The 22,102-nt window shown below is 41.2% G+C and overlaps 1 protein-coding gene across 2 annotated transcripts; it reads right to left on the bottom strand.

The window, feature by feature from the left end:
- Positions 1-763: 763 nt before the first annotated feature.
- On the bottom strand, positions 764-21,685 carry tnfaip8l3 (tumor necrosis factor, alpha-induced protein 8-like 3). Of its 2 annotated transcripts, XM_058089445.2 has the most exons (3): positions 21,562-21,685; positions 21,305-21,447; positions 764-3,451 (listed from the first exon to the last, which is right to left on the bottom strand). In XM_058089445.2, exons 2-3 carry the CDS (start codon positions 21,348-21,350, stop codon positions 2,889-2,891), a joined length of 609 nt encoding a protein of 202 aa, XP_057945428.2. In that variant the 5' UTR covers positions 21,351-21,447; positions 21,562-21,685; the 3' UTR covers positions 764-2,888. The 2 variants fall into 2 exon arrangements, with proteins under 2 accessions (XP_057945428.2, XP_078651626.1); XM_078795500.1 differs by having other exon boundaries at positions 21,305-21,682.
- Between the last annotated feature and the right edge of the window lie 417 nt (positions 21,686-22,102).

The raw sequence follows: 22,102 nt of genomic DNA on the forward strand, positions 1-22,102 counted from the left end.
AAGATCTTCGGGAAAATAGAGACAAAAGTTGATCTGTTTGGAAGGTTTGGGTCCCATTACCCATCCATCCTTCCATCCATCCATTTTCTATGCTGGTGTAAAAGTAACACTGCATTTCAGAAAAAGGACATCATACCAACAGTAAAATACGGTGGTGGTAGTGTGATGGTCTGGGGCTGTTTTGCTGTTTCAGGAAGACACGCTGTGATAAATGGAACCATGAATCCAATTGAGATGATGTGGCATGATCTTAAAAAGGTGCTTAATGCTGGAAAACACTCGGGTTTGGCTGAATTACAACAATTATGTAAAGATGAGTGGTTCAAAATTCCTCAACAGCTCTTTAAGAGACTCTTTGCAAGTTCTCACAAATGTTTGCTGTTGTTGCTGCTTAGGGTGAACCCACCAGTTATTGGTTTTTTTCACACAGGACCATGTAGTTTCTCGGAAACGAATACGAAATATTGTATACAAGTGAATAATACTTATTCGTAAATAAATGTTTAAATAAATGTGACTACGTGGTACTTTTTGCAGCGTGGAGCATGACCTGTCCAGTAATGTGCGTCACGCACAAGCTGCGCCATCACCACGCTTGTAGATCTTTCCTGTCTGCCCACTGGCTTGTCAACAGCAAGTGCAATTAAATGTGCAGCAAACGATTAGACTTATGCACACAGGGGAGATTTACGAGTCAACTTTTATGACTTATTTGCTTTCTAAACTCTGCATGCTGCTAATTAGATCTACATAGATGCTGCTGGTAGGCTCAGTAACAAGTGAACACGCAATTACAATAATTATTACTAGAATAATATTAGAATAGAAATACATCTCACGGGTTAATGTACATTGAACACAACAATACGATATGTTATTAGTTGTATAATAATAACAATGGAAAATCTACAGTATAGGCTACATACTAATTGTAAAAGAAAAACCCACAGCCCTGTTGACGATAGGTCAGGTTCCAGAGGGCCTGGGGACACTCAAGGATTATCTAAAAACAAAATCCTGAAATGATGAAGAAGGAGACATCCATGAAGAGCAACAGAAGGGAGATATGATGAAACACTGCCATCTAGTGTTTAGTAACTGCAAGTGCATGTTTTGATTGTCCTTTCTTTATCTACGTCTATGGTTTGTTATTGTGTGTCCGCCATATTTCATTGTAAAACAGCAAATGAGAAAATATATTATGCAGTTTTGTTTCAAAGAATCGTGTTATCAAAATGTGTAGACGAAAAATACAAGAAAACTACAAAAAATGGCACAAACTTGAAGTATGGCGGGGTAGTATTTTTTCCCCATGTGATACTGCTGCCACCTGGTGGCCACAGCATACAGCGATGAAGAAACCAAACGTTTTTAAAATGTTTTTTACTACTTAAATCATACGTAACATTTTGTCAAAAATATCGAAGAGCAGTTAATGTTTATGTATTTTGTTGAATGAACTTACAAAATCAAATAGACAAATAATATATGTGTACTTCGTAGTAGTGGGAGTCGTCGTGATAATTATCAACAAGTAATAATAATTACAGGCTTGCTTATTCTATAAAAAAATATCAAACAAGCATCAGTTCAAAGTTCAGAGACTTCACATATGATCAAACAAGATCCTGAATTCGGTTCTCATATATCAGTGACATATGAAATGTAATTTAATGTAATGTAATGTGGCGTTTGTTTTTCTATTTATTCACTTATGTAAATATTTTATGACTGCTTTTCTTCTGGGATTTCCTTAATGGTTTGTCTCAAAGGATCTATGGAAGAAAATCATTTCTTCCCCCTTCATAACCTTCTTTCAAAGAGCTTTTTAAGACTGCATGGGTGACTCATCTCAAGAGTTGTTGTACAACATGTACTATAAACATACTATTTAAAAGTTATTCTGAGTATACTTGGATTTATGCATTTGGATTTATATTTCCTTGTCCTAGTTCATACGGAAGCTACTTATTTACTGTGTTTTTTTATAGTGATTTTAATTCTTATTTGAAATTCTGTTGCATCACCACTAGAGGTCGTTGTTTTACACAATTGAACAAAGTAGCTATTGAGTGATAGATTATACTTCAGCATATCACAATAGTGGATGTTCACTTCGTGGTGGTCTGTTTTTCTAGAAAATATGAGCATGCAACCACGTCCACAGGGCATCCGATGAAGTAGAAATGGTTCATTGGATGATATTTCAAATGCATGCTAGTAAAGTCATGCCTTGCATGCGTGTTTGTGAAGTGAACAGGAAACTTGTGGCTTTTGTGCAATTTGTGGTTTATTGTCCCCATCCAATTCATCCTTATAATTTCTGTTTTGGAGACAATTTCACCTCAAAGAGGAGGAAGTATCAAGTCTTCAAAGCCCCAATGTAAGGGAGTTGATGTTGGATAAGCAACACATTAGCACACTAATCAATAAAGGAACAATTGAGTTTTCCTTTGTTCAATTGTTGTCTGAAGAAATAACAAAATTATGTTGAAATAATTTTGTTTTTACTAAAAGACAAGTGATACACTCTGGACAAAAACACAACATGTCATTGGTCTTATGTACATATGATTCATGCCAGTCTCATTAAAAACACGTGCACGCACACACACACGGAAAGAAAAAAAATGATTACTGTAATCTTCCATCCATATATACCAAATGCATGTTTTTTTGGCTATTGGTTCATTTGCACATAAATGGGACACACACAGTCCAAGTATGCAGCAGCGGAGATCATGTCTTCATCAAACATGGCCTCGAATGCAGGATGTTACAACTAGCTCCATGGCAACAGATGCAGGATACAGGGAGTGCACAAAGGGTGAGAGGAGGGCAGTGGAGAGCAGAAAGATGGAGGGCAAGAGAGGTCAAAAGTCAAACGGTTAAAGCGTTCCCTCGTCTAACAGTTTGTTGATGCCGTTGCAGATCTTCCTCAGAGAGAGTCTGTACTCGTCTCCTTCCCCGTAAAGCTCAGCCAGGAACTCCCCGTGGGCAAAATGGTTGAAAACGTGGTCGATGCGAGCATGAGAACGTGTGGTCAGGTGCTGCTCAACTATAGAGTGAAGAAGGTCCCGGCACTCCAGCAGCAGCTCTGACAGAATATTCCTGTCAAAGGTGTACTCCACCTCGTAGAAGGACACCGCCGTCATGGCCGCCTGGTTCATCTTCTTCTTGAAGCGCTCCACCGTGTCCAGCTCGTCGGGGCTGAACTGGTGGTTGCGGTAGAGGATGCCGATCTTCAGGGCGATCTTGATGACATCCTTGATGATCTTATGGGCCTCCTTTTTGCTCTTAGTGAACTCACGACTTGTCTTGTAGAGCTCGTCTAGGATCTCACTGCTGGTGTCGTCGGTCAGCATGTTGGCCACCACCATGGTCGCCATTTTGCTCAGGATCTTCTTCTGGGCCTGCAGGGCCAAGGAGCGAGAGTTGAAGCTCTCTTGCCCTTAGAGAAGAAAAGATAAGAAGCAGACGTGAGAATGCTGATGTGGAATAAGCAAAGACTTTCACAGGTTGCGTGTGAAACAGCTCCTGCTAACTGCTAAAACAAACCAATGTGAAGTGTAGAGCCGAGCAGATGTACAGTAGTGCGGTGCAAGCACATTCTATAACAGGGCGGCGGCCTTCCTGGAGCTGGCAGCGGTGCTGTGGGCTGACTGAAGGAGGAATGATTACCATCCACTGTGGAGAACATCAAATAGCTGCGGAGTGATAACATCGCCTCTGCACACTCTCTGTCCACATTGATCACAGCGGGGCATTCGTGCCTTCAACTATTCTTAGCAAATGATGCCTGACGTGTGTCTATCTAGTGTGGATGTGAAGACCAGCATAAGGCCAGAGGCTGCTATTTAGGGTTCGCTAAGGGCATATAAATACACATCAGGGCCAAAGTTGTGAAAAAAACATGATTCACCAGGTTGCCATGGTAATGGTTTAATTTATTTTGAACACGCAGTTCACAAGTTACACAGAAATACATCCCATAGTATCATTCACATGTCCAAAAAGGAGTATTGAATCCCACCCACTCTCTCTTTCACATCAATTACAATACATTTGTTCACTTCCTGTATTCCAAATGGACTCTTGGCCAATTTTATAATAATAAATAAATTCATACATAATTGGGGGTGTTAGTTGGGGGCGGCACGGCGGATGAGTGGTTAGCGCGCAGACCTCACAGCTAGGAGACCAGGGTTATATTCTCCCATCTCTGTGTGGAGTTTGCATGTTCTCCAAATGAATGAATGAATTACATAGTTGGATGATGAGTGAGTACAAACAATGTAGTACTTCAATAAGTCTTAAGAAATGACAATTTAGCAGTAAGTATATTGTATGTACACAGTGGTTGAGGTTTCTTGCTATCACTCATTTTAGAGCATTGTTTGCGCTCTTTCCTCAGTTTGTTCTACAATTTGAATAATAGTGATTTCAGGAATAAAGGGTTTCTATATTCTCTATGTTGCCATGGTAGCAATACATTCATTCATTCATTCATTTTCTACCACTTTTTCCTCACGAGGGTCGCGGGGGTGCTGGAGCCTATCCCAGCTGTCTTGGGGCGAGAGGCGGGGTACACCCTGGACTGGTCGCCAGCCAGCCAATCACAGGGCACATATAGACAAACAACCATTCACACTCACATTCATACCTATGGGCAATTTAGAGTCGCCAATTAACCTAGCATGTTTTTGGAATGGCGGAGGAAACCGGAGTACCCGGAGAAAACCCACGCATGCACGGGGAGAACATGCAAACTCCACACAGAGATGCCAGAGGGTGGAATTGAACCCTGGTCTCCTAGCTGTGAGGTCTGCACTGTAACCACTCCACCGCCGTGCCGCCCGGTAGCAATACATTGTGATTGAAAACCAGGATGAAAACATGGATATTTGCAGCTCTAACATTTTCCATAGTGCATATTTGCATTCATCCAGAGAAACATCTGAGAGGTCATGTCGCTGATATTGGACCTGGGGGAGGATGGCACCACATCTCTGTTCTAGTGCATCCCAAAGGTGTTTGATGACCTTGAGGTCAGGGCTCTCAAGTTCCTCCATGCCACATTCAAGCATACCCTTATAGACATGGCTTATGCATTCAGACACAGAAAAAGACAGATGACCAAACACAGTGTGTGTGTCTGTGTGTGTGTGTGTGTCGCACATCGGGACACATCCACAAGAGGCTTAAAGCCGCACTTCAATGAGAGTGCTGGCCGGTGGCATTTCATGAATTAGTTTAAAGCAAAATGACATTTCATGCACGTATAATTAGTCCACCATGACATTTAGCAAGTAAAGCAAATGTCTGTCCACAATCATTTCAAAATACAAATGATGGGATGTGCCCTCTTTGTGCTCTTTTGTGTGGCATCATGGGAGGATGGAGTGAAACCGCTACAGAGGCTCCAGAGCGGGGACAAACATACGCAATGAAGAATACTGATGATGTGTTCACTTTTCCAAACTGTGTATACTTTTATTGGCTTGACTGAATCCTGCAATAATTTATAGGTATCACTAAAGTCACGTCTTTGAGAAGTTTTAACAGTATATGATTAAAAACACAGAAGAAACAGTGAACAGTAAATGTGAGTACATGTTGACCTTATGACTTACTGACATTTTAAAAATCAATACTCCTGCATAACATTTTCAATATACAATTGAGTTACGAGATGAAGTCCAGCAAAGTAGGACTAAATTCTGCCAGAGGATGATGACATACAGCAAATACAGTAAATTCCCACATGTGAATGGTTGTTTGTCTATATGTGCCCTGTGATTAGCTGGAGACTAAGGGTGTAAAGCCTTTTTTTAAAATGTGAAAATCGCTAGATTTGTAATTAGTCACTTTTGAGAAAATATGTCGCCACTAGGGTTTTGGAATGTCACCAGATTTAGCGACAAAGTCACCAAATGCTTTCTCATGTAAGGTTTCAGTTGGTTCTTTCATTTGTGACCTTCATGTGTAAAGTACCATGAATGACTGCTGTTGGCGTTATGTAAATGAATGGAATTAAAGTTGCAACACTGCAAATGTGTCATACTTAAGTATTAATTTAAGTTAGAGTCATAATGTAAATGTATGGTGTTCATTGTGCTTTATATCAACCATTTAATGCTTCTCTCAAGCACCTCTTTGTTCTTAGGAGTCTGATATCCCAAACCCAAATCCGATAGATTTGTGAAAGCTTGGCACTCTGTTGAAAGTAACAGCTTTGCAATCCACAATGAATGTGTGCATAGAGACATTCAAAATGAATCACCAATAAGTCAACTCTGTTGTCACAGCTGAAAAGTGGGGGTGCTGAAAGTAGAAAGTAAAGTACACCCAATATGAAGTTACTGGATCTAAGAGGCAAACAAATCCTCCACCCTGGGATAAGTGGTTTGGAATGTAAACAACCTGAAGGATGCTGTTGAAGATGGACAAAGGACACTTCTTAAGTGTGTGAGTCAGACTGTTGGAAAAGGACTTGTACAGTATGAGTCAGACTCTGGTTAGTGAGCTGAGAGAGTCCACATGGAGACATGGGGGACCTCCTTTTGAACATTGTCACAAAGTCCAACATTCCTAAGCATTAAATGGGACACAATTAAGCAAAGGAATGTTATTCATTTTATACCGCTTTTCCTCACAAGGGTCACGGGGGGGTGCTAGAGCCTATCCCAGCTGTCTTCAAGCGAGAGTTGGGGTACACTCTGGACTGGTGGCCAGCCAATCACAGGGCACATATAGACAAACAACCATTCACACTCACATTCATACCTATGGACAATTTGGAATCGCCAATTAACCTAGCATGTTTTTGGAATGTGGGAGGAAACCGGAGTACCCGGAGAAAACAAGGAAAACATGCAAACTCCACACAGAGGAGGTCTGCGCGCTAACCACTCGACCGCCGTGCCGCCCGCAAAGGAATGTTATTGCACATATACAGTAACTATCACCCAAAGTCAGCTGGGATAGGTTCCAGCTTAACAGTGACCCAAGTGGTGAATTCATAACCGATTAATTCTAAGTATACGGTACTCCTTCGTTTAGTCAAAATGGGTCCCAACCTATGCTGGTGTGGTTCCACATTTAGAAATTGCTATGAACTTTTAACTTTCCATCTTAACTTTTCAACACTTCATTTGTGACGTCAAGATTAGGATGGTGCTCACGGCTCGCTGCCATTGGCTAGACACTCTCTTCTTTGTTCTGCCCGGTGTTTCTAGAGCGCTGAGTCAACACTTTCTGCTGCGTTACATCAAAAACATAGTGTTCATACAGTGTGGAATACGGAGAACTGCCAAACTTGCCTTGAGAAAACATATGCCGCCCTATAAAAGCACAACTGGATTTATTTATAGGAAATAGATGTACAGGAAACAAATGCACCTCTAAAACTGAAGTTTCCATGTAAAACATCTGTTCATACATCAGCGTTAGTTTAGCAAGACATACTGTTATGTATTTCCCACACAATCCGGTTACATCTACCCAGTGGAAGTCAGCTGGAGAGGCGAAACTGGAACCTCCACCCAGCGGTTTCTGAAGACTCTGGGCATCAGAGGCCCCAAATTAAAAAAGGCCCTGAAAGACCTCGCAGAAGAAGCGGAAGAGGGGAGCTTTTGACTGTGGCTCAGGCAAAGTGACAAGCTTGGGGGAGGGAAGGGTCGTGGTACCGGCTGCAGGGAGTGGCCCTGCTCCACCATTTGGAGAAGTCCTGGTAGGAAAAGAGTGAAACATCTACAGTATGAAGGGTGCCTCCCTGCTGATGACACCTAGCTAAGTGGCACCGGTGGAAATGCATCAGGCAGAAATGCCACGGTGGGCCCACCTATTCTAACAAATTCTGTATTTCCCACAGGACTGTGATCTATTTGTGGCAGTGGTTGGTGGGGTGGGGTTTCTAGGTAACTTTTTTATCTCACTTCTTTTTTGTGTGTGTGTGGACGGTGGTTCGCACGCAGGCCACACACCTAGGACACCCAGGTTCGATTCCCCCTTCGGCATGTTTGTGTGAATGGTTTTTGTCTATATGTGCCCTGTGATTGGCTGGCGACCAGTCCAGGGTGTACCCCGCCTCTTGCCCAAAGACAGCTGGGATAGGCTCCAGCATACCCGCAACCCTTGTGAGGATAAGCAGTAGAAAATGAATGAAATTGTAATGATATTCTATTATTAGAAAATAGTAGTGTAATGATAACTTGTAAAGTACAAAGGACTGCTGATTTGTTCCTTCCCTGCTTGGAGCCACGAGTCATTTACTCATAATCATAATGTTTTTGTTCACCTACTACACAGCTCTAAATCCCGTCTGGATCAGATATCATTGTCAAACATACACACACACACGTTGCTAGTGACAACATGCGGATGTTCAGCGTTACCTGAAACCCAGTGATACGCCGCAGGTGCATGTGATGTTTTTCTGAAGGGCACAAACACACACCCAAACACTCAAAGAGCAGACAAGGGGAGGTGTGTTGTTGGCAGGTGACAAACAACAGACATGATGGCACCTTCAAATGGATCACCCTTTATCCATGACAGTAAATAATCATACTTTACTAGATAGCCTCTTTTAAAATACCACATGCCCCTGACACAACATAGAGCTCCGTTCATTATACATTCATTATTGGGTTTTAATGGGAAGATTATACAGTATTGCTGTTGGAGCAGAAAGATCATTCTCTGCCGTTTGTGTGTGGTGTCAAAATAAAGGCTCGTCATTTCCTTTCACAGTACTGCTTCATTCTTACCAGAGCGTAGGCTGCTGATTGCATAAACTCATTCATTCATTCATTTTCTACCGCTTTTTCCTCATGAGGGTCGTGGGGGGGGGGGGTGCTGGAGCCTATCCCAGCTGTCTTCGGGCGAGAGGCGGGGTACACCCTGGACTGGTCGCCAGCCAATCACAGGGCACATATAGACAAACAACCATTCACACTCACATTCATACCTATGGACAATTTGGAGTCACCAATTAACCTAGCATGTTTTTGGAATGTGGGAGGAAACCGGAGTACCCGGAGAAAACCCACGCATGCACGGGGAGAACATGCAAACTCCACACAGAGATGGCCGAGGGTGGAATTGAACCCTGGTCTAGTAAATAATCATACTTTACTACATAGATAGCCTCTTTATTAGCCTCATTATACATTAATTATTGGGTTTTAATGAGAATGTTGGAGCAGAAAGATCATTCTCTGCCGTTTGTGTGCGGTGTCACAATAAAGGCTCGTCATTTCCTTTCACAGTACTGCTTCATTCTTACCAGACTGTAGGCTGCTGATTGCATAAACTTCAATAACTTCAAAAATATGGAACTGCGTATTGTATCTAATGAGAATCCAGGTATCCCTAATATTTTGGCTATGGAGTGTATGCCCATGCATGTGATTGCAGAGAGATCCATTCTTGTGAATCTACCAGGTTATGTCTGCTCATGCTATAAAGAGAAATGCTAAAATGTGCTCTGAGTAACTGGGGACATACACAACTAATCATGGTCAATATCAACAAAATGTCACCCGAGGGAGGCCAAAACATACTCAGTGACAGCTTGACTTTCACTTCTTTTTCATTGGCCTGATTTTTGTGCTACGAAATGGTGTTTCTGCACACTTTATGCACAGCACGCATACAACAGAGGCATTTTCTTTTAATTGTCTACATCGTTAACAAGCCTGAGCGGACAGTGAGGGTGAAATACCACAGCTTGACTGGTAGAGTTGGAGTTTTTGCCATTCCGAGCCTCTCCTCCTCTCAGTCTGTCCTGTAAAGGTTCCACACAGACCTATTTTTAACTGCCACTGTCACAAAATGACTCAAACGCACCACCCCTGCATGCCATGTTGCTGTATATGCAAAGAGGAAGAAGAAAGTATCTAAAGGAGGATTAAAGAGAGCGGGAAGTAAGATGTATTGTTCGTAGTCATCAAATCTTGTACAATCTTTTCCAAAGGGCACTCTGGCTCTGAAGGAGGTCATTCAGTACTCCATTAACAACTACTCAGGATGTAGAGGGGCAATCAGAGCTGCAGGGTTAATGAATAACTCTTTTAATTCCTCCAGTGGCCTTCATCAGTGTGAGTACTGAGATGAAAGTCTGTTTCCTTTTAGTGGATGGAGAATAATTACTGTTGTAGAAACTGGAACACGCAACTTTTTTATGCATTCTCTTCTACACACACACACACACACACACACAAGATCTCCGAGGCATTCTGCTTACTTTAAAGAAAACACAACCATGACAAATGAATACTTGTGTGCTCACCGCAGGTGTTTTCTGCCTGAATCTGGCTTTTTGGACAGAAATGGATGTAGCATGGCTAAAGAGCAAACTCATATCCCATTCCTCAAGATTGATTAGATTATTATATTTATTTTTTCCATTACATATTTGACTATGATCAAATGTAGTGTTAAATGTTTTGAATATAAAATCAGTTATTTTTGTACTGCATTCATCCTGTTGACAGTCTTTTATTCATGCATTGTACTTTAGTGGAGTGTGTGGAGTGTGCATGTTCAATTGTCCATAGGTATGAATGTGAGTGTGAATGGTTGTTTGTCTATATGTGCCCTGTGATTGGCTGGGGACCAGTCCAGGGTGTACCCAGTCTCTCGCCCGAAGACAGCTGGGATAGGCTCCAGCATGCCCACGACCTTAAGCGGTAGAAAATGAATGAATGAATAAATTTTCCAAGAGTCAAACTATAGTAAATTCCTGCTACCTTCCAGGATCACTCGTGAGTGGTAAAAAACTACGAACTGATATGCTCATAAAAAAAGATGCTTTTTGACAAAAGCTTTGTCCTGCTAATTTGACGCTGAAGTTCTCTGATTTTGGATCATCATATACAATGGAGGTCAGTGTTGTCATTATTAGATTAGATTATTAGATAGAACCCTTTCCTCCCTCTTTAGTATACCTCATACACTAATTAAATGCCTTTAAAGTATAACATTTACAGGTACTCAACACTAATGAATGATAATGTAAGATGATCCATGAACAGATAGAAGTGGAGTCATGGGGTATAATATGTTATATGTGTTTCATTTTTGTGTCTCACAGCAACTATGGTGCGTTCAACCAAGTGCGCAGAACAAAGTGCAAAATCTCAATACTTGACAAAAACATTATTGGTAAAGCCGAAACACATAAACTTGAATTTTTTTTAACAATGGTACATGTATGTATGTTGTACTTTTTACCTGTATTACCACATAATGTATTTAGAAATTAATATTCATTCAATCATTCATTTTCTACCGCTTTTCCTCACGAGGGTCGCGAGGGGTGCTGGAGCCTATCCCAGCTGCCTTCAGGCGTGAGGCGGGGTACACCCTGGACTGGTCGCCAGCCGATCACAGGACACATATAGACAAACAACCATTCACACTCACATTCATACCTATGGACAATTTGGAGTCGCCAATTAACCTATTTAGAAATTATTTAGAAACTATTATGAGTGCTGAATCGCTAATATGCGTGGATCCTGCGTATATTGTAAACCTTTTGAAATACTACATGATTGTAATTAGGAAGGAACTATATCAATAGTAAAACTTAAGAACACCCAAAAACAAGCAGCTACTGTGGTCTCACTGACAGAGGAAGCAGATGAGCGTTACATAGGAGAGCTGTCCTGTAGAAGATGCTTAACATTGAGATGATAAAACCAGGAGCAGGTTCCGATGCTGTGACTAACTGTCCAGAGAAAATCACTTAAAAGCCTATTTGAATCAGAAAGAACACAAGAACAAATTGCCTTTGGCTACGGCATGGCCGGTATGTGATGCTCTGTTCCTGTTCCATGGGTCTTACTTTGAATGGTTGTGTCCCTGTTGAGCTAAGGCTAAAACAGGAAGTTGCATGAGACGTGATTGATTAAAATGCCATTGGCCTGATTGCCGGTCATGAGGAAAGTGGAAGAAAGTGACCTCTATGGTGGCTCCCATTGCAGTCACTATGGAGGACAACAGGACTAGTCCAGCCCACTGAGAATGATAGGACTAAAAGACCTTGAGAGATCAATGCCCTTTGACTTTTTCTCTGCTTTAACATGAATGCTATAATCAGCAGTGGACTGCCATTGTAGCACACTCATGGTTAGTCGGGCATGGGAACTGGCTGCAGGCATTATCTGTTTTCTTCTCCCCACTGAGGGAGGTTCCCTCTACCACATTGTGCCAAACCCTCATCATTATTACACAGCAAAATCAAAGACTGAGGGAGAATTCTATAAACTATAGACCATATGTGTCATTCTTGCCTGCTCTGCAAATTCATCTGGCTGGGGAACCGTTTAGAAAATAGCATTGAGTTGGCCTGCATCACGGACTTCAACAAAGTGTTTGCAACAATCTGCCTAATGAAGTATTTCTTGCAGTATCATCTACTTCTCTGGCATTACAAGATTAGAAAAGGCCACCGTATTATATATAGTATGAATTACACAGCCAGAGTCATCCCAAAGGCAACAATAATTTAACTGTTCATTATACTGGTAGGTTCCAATCCACTGTACTATGCTCAAACAACTAAAATATTCACTTTATTAATTATTGAATGCTACTTCTAGCTTAATATTCTCTTACTACGGTTGGGTCTGCCATTTTTGGCCAAAAATACTCATTCATTTTCTACCACTTATCCTCATGAGGGTCGCGGGTATGCTGGAGCCTATCCCAGGAACAAATCGGCAGTCCTTTGTACTTTCCAAGTCATCATTACACTACTATTTTCTAAGAATAGAATATAATTACAATTTCCTTCATTTTCTACTGCTTATCCTCACAAGGGTTGAAGGCATGCTGGAGCCTATCCCAGCAGTCTTTGAGTGAGAGGCAGGGTACACCCTGGACTGGTCGCCAGCCAATCACAGGGCACTTATAGACAAACAACCATTCACACTCACATTCATACCTATGGACAATTTGGAGTCGCCAATTAACCTAGCATGTTTTTGGAATGTGGGAGGAAACCGGAGTACCCGGAGAAAACCCACACATGCACAGGGAGAACATGCAAACTCCACACAGAGATGGCAGAGCGGGGAATCGAACTCTAGCTGTGTGGCCTGCGCGTGGCCCCACTTTTAACATGCCAAGCTGTCAAAATGCTGAAAATGGTCGACTGCAATGTACGGGTGTTTGTGTGTTATTGCGGTGTATATGGGGAAGTTTTCTCATCTGACGAATGAGTATAATCTGGATATTCATTCATTTCTTATGGCGGTCGCTTTCGACCAGGAACCATGTCTAACAAGGTTGACTGAAACAAACAAAATTCAATGAAAGTTGTGATTATCACTTTCATAAGTTGGAGTGTGGAGGATATCATAAGGCCTTGATGATTATTTAGTGTTTTAAGTTGTAAATTGGTCAGATTTGACATAAACACGACATGAAAGTTAAAATTACTTTTGGGTCCTTCTGTGAACTCACTGGTTTTAACCAATGTTTTGTTGGGACATGCTCAGGATGTGTATAAAATCCAAAATATGAAAGGCAGACAAATGCTGCCTGTTATTTACTAAACCACCATGAAGGGGAAATTTCGAAGCAACTGCAGCTCTTTACGTCTTAATTGCACACAAAAGGGTAAACATTTGCCACAACATGCACACGTACTGTTTGCCTGTGCTATTATTTATTTTCTGTTATCACACCCAAAAATTTTATCCCATTTGGGCTGACTTGAAATTTCTCATACAGCTCTGCCGCTTTTATTACACAAACAATTGAATAGGAAATCTCCTTAGTATTCACTTTGTGGCATTTATTGCAAAACAGTGATGCAAGCTGTATATTACAGTCTTTGCAGGCTTTTGGAACTGAATTACTTTTCTTAATTTTTTTGGTGGAATGCTCTGTTTGGGGATGGCCATGTCTTATGAAAATAATATGTATGTTTTCATTTCACAAAATCCACTCAAGAAGACAGGAGGGAAAAAAGATGGTGTAGAAACATGCATTTATTTATGCAGGTGGGGAAAAAAATTGAGTCTCTCTTAGGAAAATCTGCAGATGCGTCACATCATTTGAAGACCAGTGACATAAATATGCAAATCTAGAGGATGAGGAGGCGAGGGTGGTAAAAGAAAATGACTGTAGCTGCAGTTGAAGTCCTTTTGTGTGTCAGATATACCAGAAACATCTTCTGGTTGAGCATCCTCTCCTTTTTCTTTGACTCCATTCCTTACCGAGTGTACACTGAGTTGACCATAAAGGAAGTAAATGTTTTCCGGCCCTAGTTGGCCCTCTCATTAGATCTCAGCCAAGTCTCAGCGTGGCGTAGCATTGCTTTAAAAAAGAGACCCACACGGCAATGCAAAAAGGCTCCCGCTCAACACACACAATACTCTCAGGCACAATCATCCAGGCCATGGCAGCATCTCCCATAACTTTGGCCTGTTTACGAGTTCACCCACTTGGACTGAGTTCTTAAGAAGTGAGGAGACCAGGCTGGCTTAATGAACAACCCAAACAACCAAATAAAGTTTTCTTTTGGTGATGAGATTCTGATACAGATAACTCAATGAATACAAATTAGCAATTCATTAGCAACCTTTGTTTCTACGGCTTATCTTTTTTTTAAATTCTTCTTTTCATTTCCTTTTCCACAACACAGTCTGTTTTTTGTAGTCATATTTGATGATTTTGCATTTAATTTTTTACCTATCAACACTGTTTCCTTCACTAAATCTGGCGACATTACAACCCACTCTGACAACATTCATTCATTCCTTTTCTACCACTTTTTCCTCACGAGGGTCGCGGGGTGCTGGAGCCTATCCCAGCTGTCTTCGGGTGAGAGGCGGGGTACACCCTGGACTGGTCGCCAGCCAATAGGGCACATATAGACAAACAACCATTCACACTCATATTCATACCCATGCACACACAGGGAGAACATGTTGAGATGCGGGGAATCAAACCCAGGTCTCCTAGCTGCATGCTAACTTCAGACATGTTGAATTGTGTAAATATAAACATGTGGTGGGTGTGAGTCCAGGCCACACAGCTAGGAGACCAGAGTTCGATTCCACCCTTGGCCATCTCTGTGTGGAGTTTGCATGTTCTCCCTGTGCATGTGTGGGTTTTCTCCGGGGATTCCGGTTTCCTCCCACATTCCATATATAGACAAACAACCATTCACACTCATGACCAACCATTCACACCATTCATACCTATGGACAATTTGGAGTCGCCAATTAACCTAACAAGTTTTTTTCTCAAAAGCAACTAGTGACATAGTGTCTAGCGACATTTCCTGGTGTGGTTGATGAGTTTTTGGGCTCAAAAGTGAAAGTTGTTGTACAATTCCTGCTGTTGATGGTACTGTATTTGCACTCCTTAAGGTAAAGGTAAAGGTCAAGGTCAAGGTAAGTGTATTTGCTCACTTTTTTCTCTCTCCCACAGGTTAAGTTTTTTTTTCCTATAGCAACATTCTATGCAAATTAGACGATGATGCCATCTCGAAACATTGCCACTTCTAGGACAGCCAATTGCTACTTTTCTTACTGTAAAAAGGCAACAGTTCAAGGGGACCTATTATGCTTTTTCCACTTTCCTGACCTATAAATGTAGTTAGAATGTAGTATTCGTGTGTTAAACAATGCCAACGTTTCAGATAATGACGTTTGCGCACTTGGAAGTGAGCCCTGAAAGAAGTTTGGGATGGCTGAAAACGCTCGGTTTCAGATGGCATGGTAAAACTGGAGGTTTGTGATGTCACTCATAGATGGGCTTCCTTATATGGGCGTGCGATGTAGGCCAGATACGCTCTCTGCCCTCCCCCAAGCTCCACTTTTTGTGTTTACGTTGTTAACAATGGCTCACAGGAAGTGTTTTGATGGGTGTAAGGGGTAAGAAATATTTGTTACAATTCCAAACAATGCATCAGGCACTAGTGGTTGGAGTTCCTGATTCCCTACCAGCAAAAGAAAAACATTTTAATCTGTCAACGGCATTTCACACTGGACTGTTTCATGACTATGGGCCAGTATGCAGCTGGACTAGCCAACAAACTGTTGCTGAAGCATGGCCTCTTCATATAATGTTACTTCAAAAGAGTGGAAGAAATTTCTGAGCTTCTGGAGGAGACCAATGAAAACAGTTGGGAGCACAGGTCAAATGTGAAAAAAGGGGGAGGAGGAGGTTTGGTGTCAACTTTCTACACTCCCTCAATTAAAATGTTTCTGCCTGCTTTGATTGGCGTGATAAAAATGGATACGTAGTATACAGTCTTTGGCCTAGACGCTCTGATAGCGCCAAGGCCTGGGCGCTGATCTCCTTGCGGCTGTGGGCCCACCACTGCTAACTAATGACAAGGAAATAACTGTGGTTCACTTCTTCTCACAAACACACATTTGAAGAGTTGTTGCAGCCACTGAGGGAATAAATTCCTGCTGGAAACTTAACCCTCTCCACTGACAGCACAAATCCTAAACCCCCCACATGTGTTAAATCCAATATAAGCCTACTACAAAAAGTGTCACATTGGAGTCTCCTTTTCCTTCTTCCCATTTAATGTCTTAAACCCACAAATATATATTTCTGTCTGATTTGCCTTCTACTTCCCAGAGGCTAGTAACTTTAAAAGAAGAGCAATAGAGGAAATGGTTTCAAATTCAGAAAGAAATGATTTGCATCCTCTTGCTTGTTTTTAATGGCCCCCGGCATATACTCAAAACAAAGGTAAGATTAGAGCTACACCAAAAAGAAAATAGTAAAACGTGCCAGGTAACAAAATTATAAGATGTACCCTCTAAAAACAACCAAATAAAAAAATGGAGATATCTGATTTAAAGGGGACCTATTATGCTATTTTTTGTCCCTATTTATTGAGTTGTGGACTCCTATAGAGCAGCTACACACAATAACAGGCACACAAAGCTTTCTAGATCTTTCAGAATCTGCACCCATTCCAGCTGTAAAACGGTCTGTTTTAATTCATTCTATTCAAGGCCCGTCTTAGGCCACGCCCACTGCGATTGCTCACACTCCTGAGGACTTCCGGACTACTGCCAAACCCCATTGTCTAATTTTGTCAGTACAGGAGTTGATAATAAATGAATAAACCATTTGGAGAACTACTTTAAAAGTGGACCTATATTACACGCAAGGAGTGTAATATAGGTCAGTGTAAATGTGGTCATTAAACTCTCTGAACTCTACTGTCATGTACGGTCTGTTATGTATGCTTTACAGTTATTTATTGTCATTAATTTATTATCCTGAGATGCTACAGTTTATACGAAAAGTGTCGGAAGCTATTGCTGTTTATAACATTAAAGCTCAGTGTGGCGTCACTGGAAAGCAAAGGTCACTCTGGTTATTTCTATTTAATTTTAATGTAACTATATTGTCTTTTGTTAATAGAGTATAAAATAACCATTTCAAGACATTTCAAGATTTTTAATAGAGAAGAATCGGTCTTTGTTCTGTTAATATAAGGTAACATTGTTCATATTGTCAAGTTTCCTTTGCTTGGAACACGTATTTAATAACCGCATTAAACATTTTTATTGGTACTTTGGAACCCACGGGTCCAGGGAACAGAACATTTTATGAACTGAAAGCTTAAATGATATTCATTAATGTTAATCCTGTTGTTGGGAATAGTAACATTGTATGAGGTCTTTTACAGTGTCTCCATATTTTCCTACTCAGTCTTTAAAGTAATGAGCACAGTGGGTTCTGTTATGCCAGAGTTAGTTAGGTGTGAAGAAAAATCTGTGTGACTGCCTTTTTTTCACGTTAGCTTTTCACCAACATCACACTACAGTGTGAGCTGCTAGTCTAAAACCAGCGCTGGGCATTTCTTGAATCCAAAGAGCTCTCTTTTCCAGTCCCTTGTTTGCGTTGTGTCTCCCATCAAACCACAACCTCGTCATGAGTGCGTCTCTATGAGGCCTCGTCAAAATGCCTCTGTGGTCCAAGTCCATGCTTTGGTACTAGTTCAAGCAGGGGAAGAACCGATCGCTTTTTGAACATGTCACAGATGTTATGAAACATGTCAGAAGATGCATATAACACCTGGGAGTCTTAAGGTTGACTCTTTGCGGAAACTAAAGGGGAAAAATCTCCCAAGTTGCCTTTTTTTCCCCATTTTCAGGTTCCCTCCCTCCTTTTTTTTTGCAGTTTGTGTTATAATTTTCCAGAAGCAGCTCTTGGTTGTGGGTGTATGTCATGTGCAGGGGTGCAAGTGAGTAGTCTCCATCTGTGTATCAGATTAAAGAAGTTGAGAATGCATGCAAAACCAAGAGACTATTTCTCAGTGGCCTGTGCAGCAAGTAATTGTCGAATGTCATTTTTTTGTCAGTTAAAACATGTTATTTTATTTATTTTGTCATTACTGGGCTGGATGACCTGGCCGAGGAGTTGCGTTGTGTTATCAAACAGCTTTTCTAGTTGCTTTGTTTATAATAGAACCATCCCCCATCACCCCTATGGATCTCATCGTTGGCCGCCAAGCAGCTTGTCAACAAGCCTGTGTTCCACTGCAAAGTTGACAAAAAATGTGTGGAAGTACCTCAGCAGATGGCAGATTGATGTCTGGGTGACTGAATCGCCAAGATTATATTGCCAAAATAAGCTATGGGCTGAATCAATCTCCACCAACATAATGCCAAAGTAGCTAAAAGAATGATGGAATATTAGAATATAACAATTATTGTGAGTCATTGGACCTTATGCCACTTTAGTTCAGTCTGAATAGATGAACTGGATGTCTATGGTTTGTTTTTTTCTTCAGATTTTTGTGGGTTTGACATTTGACATTCATTCAAAAGTAAGACCCTAACTAGGGTTGTTAGGAACATGAGAAGAGGAGAAGAACAATATACACAGATGTTAGGTGAAGGGAGCACTGATATTCAAAACAGTAAAACTTCCTTTGTTTAACTTATATTTAGCCTGTGTGACAATTAAAAATAAAATCCATTCATTTTCTTTACTGCTTATCCTCACGAGGGTTGCGGGGTGCTGGAGCCTATCCCAGCTGTCTGACCCTGGACTGGTCGCCAGCCAATCACAGGGCACATATAAACCTATAGACAATTTGGAGTCACCAATTAACCTAGCATGTTTTTGGAATGTGGGAGGAAACCGGAGTACCCGGAGAAAACCCATACATGCACAGGGAGAACATGGAAACTCCACACAGAAATGCCAAAGGGGGGAATCCAACCCAGGTCTCAAACCTGTGTGGCCTGCATTCCACCGTGCAGCCTAAAAATACAACTAATATTATTTATAAAACACGCATGAGGTTCTACATCTGTAATCCAACACATTGTAATTACATAACCTGTCATTAAAGTTAAGAATAGGTGTTTGATTGTTTCTACATTTTACTATTAACAGTGGTTACCTATTTTTAAACGTTTATGACCATTAGGAATGTTGTCTGTACAGTTCATAAGGGCTTTAGGATGGCAAATCAGTACAACTGGTTTGAAGCCATTGGAAAAGTCGTTTTTCACAAATAACTCCCAAACGGTAAGTCATATTAACTTGAAACCAATTCCCACCTGCACAATTTGCCACAAGCTATGCAAAGGTACCAAGCACCACTCTAAAAATGCATTCAAAACTTATTTTTTGTACATTTCCAGATATTAAAAATAAACGTGAAAGTTAAATGTCTATCTAGTATCTAATATATCTTATATACGGAGTGCCAGTAAAAAACAAGCCGTGGGCTGACTATGGTCCCCAGGCCACACTTTGGAACCCCCTGGTCTACTCCCATTATGTCTTATGTGATTTGTTTCATCTGAAAATGGATTGTATTGGCCCGTAAGGGTTGAATTGAGCTGTAAATCTATTTCCGACATTGTATCAATTGCATGCAAATGACTGAAGATGTAGATTTTCAGCATGTAGTGTAAGCCGCCTGGATCCCGGTCAAACATCAATGGTGTATGTCACAGGTCACGGTGAAATAAGTGGAAATAAAATATGCTTACTAACAACCATAAACATAAGGCTGAAAGGTCACCTGGAAGAAAAACAAGTCATTGTTTACACTTTTAACACTTTGTTCCACTGTACAAATATATTGCATCTATCACACATCTCTCATCTAAACAAAACGTCATATTTGAGCTGCACAGCAGTTTCAGTGTAGGCCAGCTTGACTTCATTACACTTCATAATACAAAAATGTTGACCTTCATCAGGCACTCATACCGCTTTTTCCTCTCTTGATAAAAAGTGTGGTGCAGCCACAGAGCAGGATGCATTTAAGTATGAGTCAGACTCTATTGGCTTAAAAAAATATCATTTTCCCTTCACTTTCATAACATAGACCAGACAGGAACATCTCAGAGACCTTAATTAATCTGCGTAAGGAAGTGAAAACGTTTGTCTCAGACCTCGGCTGAGACAAATGAAAGTCCGTTTTCAATGATGATGGCACATTTATATGGCCGCCTGGCTCACATATCAATGTACCCCTTGCTTTTGCCAGCGGATCAAACAGACAGACAGACAATGTGCCAGATGGACACACAGATGGTGGAGTTCAACAGAGCATCATTTACATACAAAGACTAAAGACTAAGAATCTAAAATCAGTGTCCACATTATGGATAATAGTTTAGGAAACAAAAATCAGGGAAACTTTTCCAGGAATTCCAGGTTATAATACACCATATAAGATTCCAGGATACATATACTGATATATAAACTTCATAACACACCGGTAAAACCGACAATGCATTTATGTGAGATGTGTTCGAGAGACACGTTCAGGGAAGTGTTCATGATGACTAAACACGTGTTGGAGCTTGCCGGTAACTGGTGGCGACTGAACCGCCTTTCACCACCAGACCACCCTGCTAGACTCGCTTGTCAGTCATCAGCATCCTATGTATGTACTAGCTCAGAGCAGCTTTCACATACCCGCGTACTGCAGCTCAGCTGGAGGGTTATTTTGAGGCAACGGTGCAAAAATAAGGACTTGGAATTGTGCGGAAAATAGGATGCAATCTCAACATAACATAACATCCTTGTTACAATCACTACTAAATTAACATTCCATCCTTGGCAATATACTTTTGTTATAATATCACAATATTATTTAACTATATAATGAGGATTATAGGTTCCTTCAATAGTTTTAACACATATGGTTTGTTGTCCTAAAAAGGGTTCTTTGTTGGATTCAATTGAGAGTATGTAATTAATTCAATGAAAAGCAAAGTACCTACAGAGCGAGTGTAATATTGCCTTGTAAAAATAAATTAAATAAAACAAAAAGTACCTGGAGAGAGGTCCCCATCACTTTGCTCTCCGGAGTCAGAGTCCATGTTCTCCTGCAGGACACAAGGAGGCTACAGAAGCTCTCTGATCCCTCTTCTCTTTTGCTCTCTTGTTCTCCTTTCCTCTCCAGGGAGACTTCTGATTCTGCTCTCCACAAAAAAAAAAAAAAAAGATGAAGCCACAATATATTTTTTTCCCTGCTGAGCTTCCCTTCTCCACCCAGGTCTTGGATCAGTGCAGCTGTGGGAGGAATGTTACCAGGATCATTTGCTGAGCTGTCTTTTTCTTTTTTTTTATTGTTGCTTCTGCTTCCTTCTCCTGACTCCTTCAGTTTCCCTCTTTCTGCTCCCTCTTCTGTACTTTTCTGATGCACCCTCCCCTCTCTCCCACTCGGTCCGCCCCCCTCGCTTCCTCGTCCCACCTCTTCCTCCTCCTCCTCTCATCCGTTGCTGTCACACTCGGCCTCTTCACGCTGTCTCCACTCCAACTCTTTCTCTACCTCTTTCTGTATGCTGTAAGTGCAGCCTCTTCCTCTCTCTCTCTCCTCTACCCTCCCCGCTCTCTGGGTAAGAGCGCTGCTTGTGTTTTAATAGAGCAGTGGGAGCAAGGGCAATTTAAAATTCATCCCAGCAGTAAAAATCCCATGACCCCTTGTTACCGGCTTCTTCTAAAATGACTGTGGATCTGTCACTTGACATGAGGTCACATGGCTGTTTAACTATCTGCTGTAAATGTTCCATGCGTGTCATCTCTGGCTCCAATCGGGGCGGTTTGATGAACTGTTATGGAAACGTGGTGT

Source organism: Doryrhamphus excisus, linkage group LG13, assembly GCF_037039965.1.
Source record: "Doryrhamphus excisus strain RoL-2023G ecotype Guam linkage group LG13, RoL_Dexc_Guam_v1.1, whole genome shotgun sequence".
NCBI classification, from domain to species: Eukaryota; Metazoa; Chordata; class Actinopteri; order Syngnathiformes; family Syngnathidae; genus Doryrhamphus; species Doryrhamphus excisus.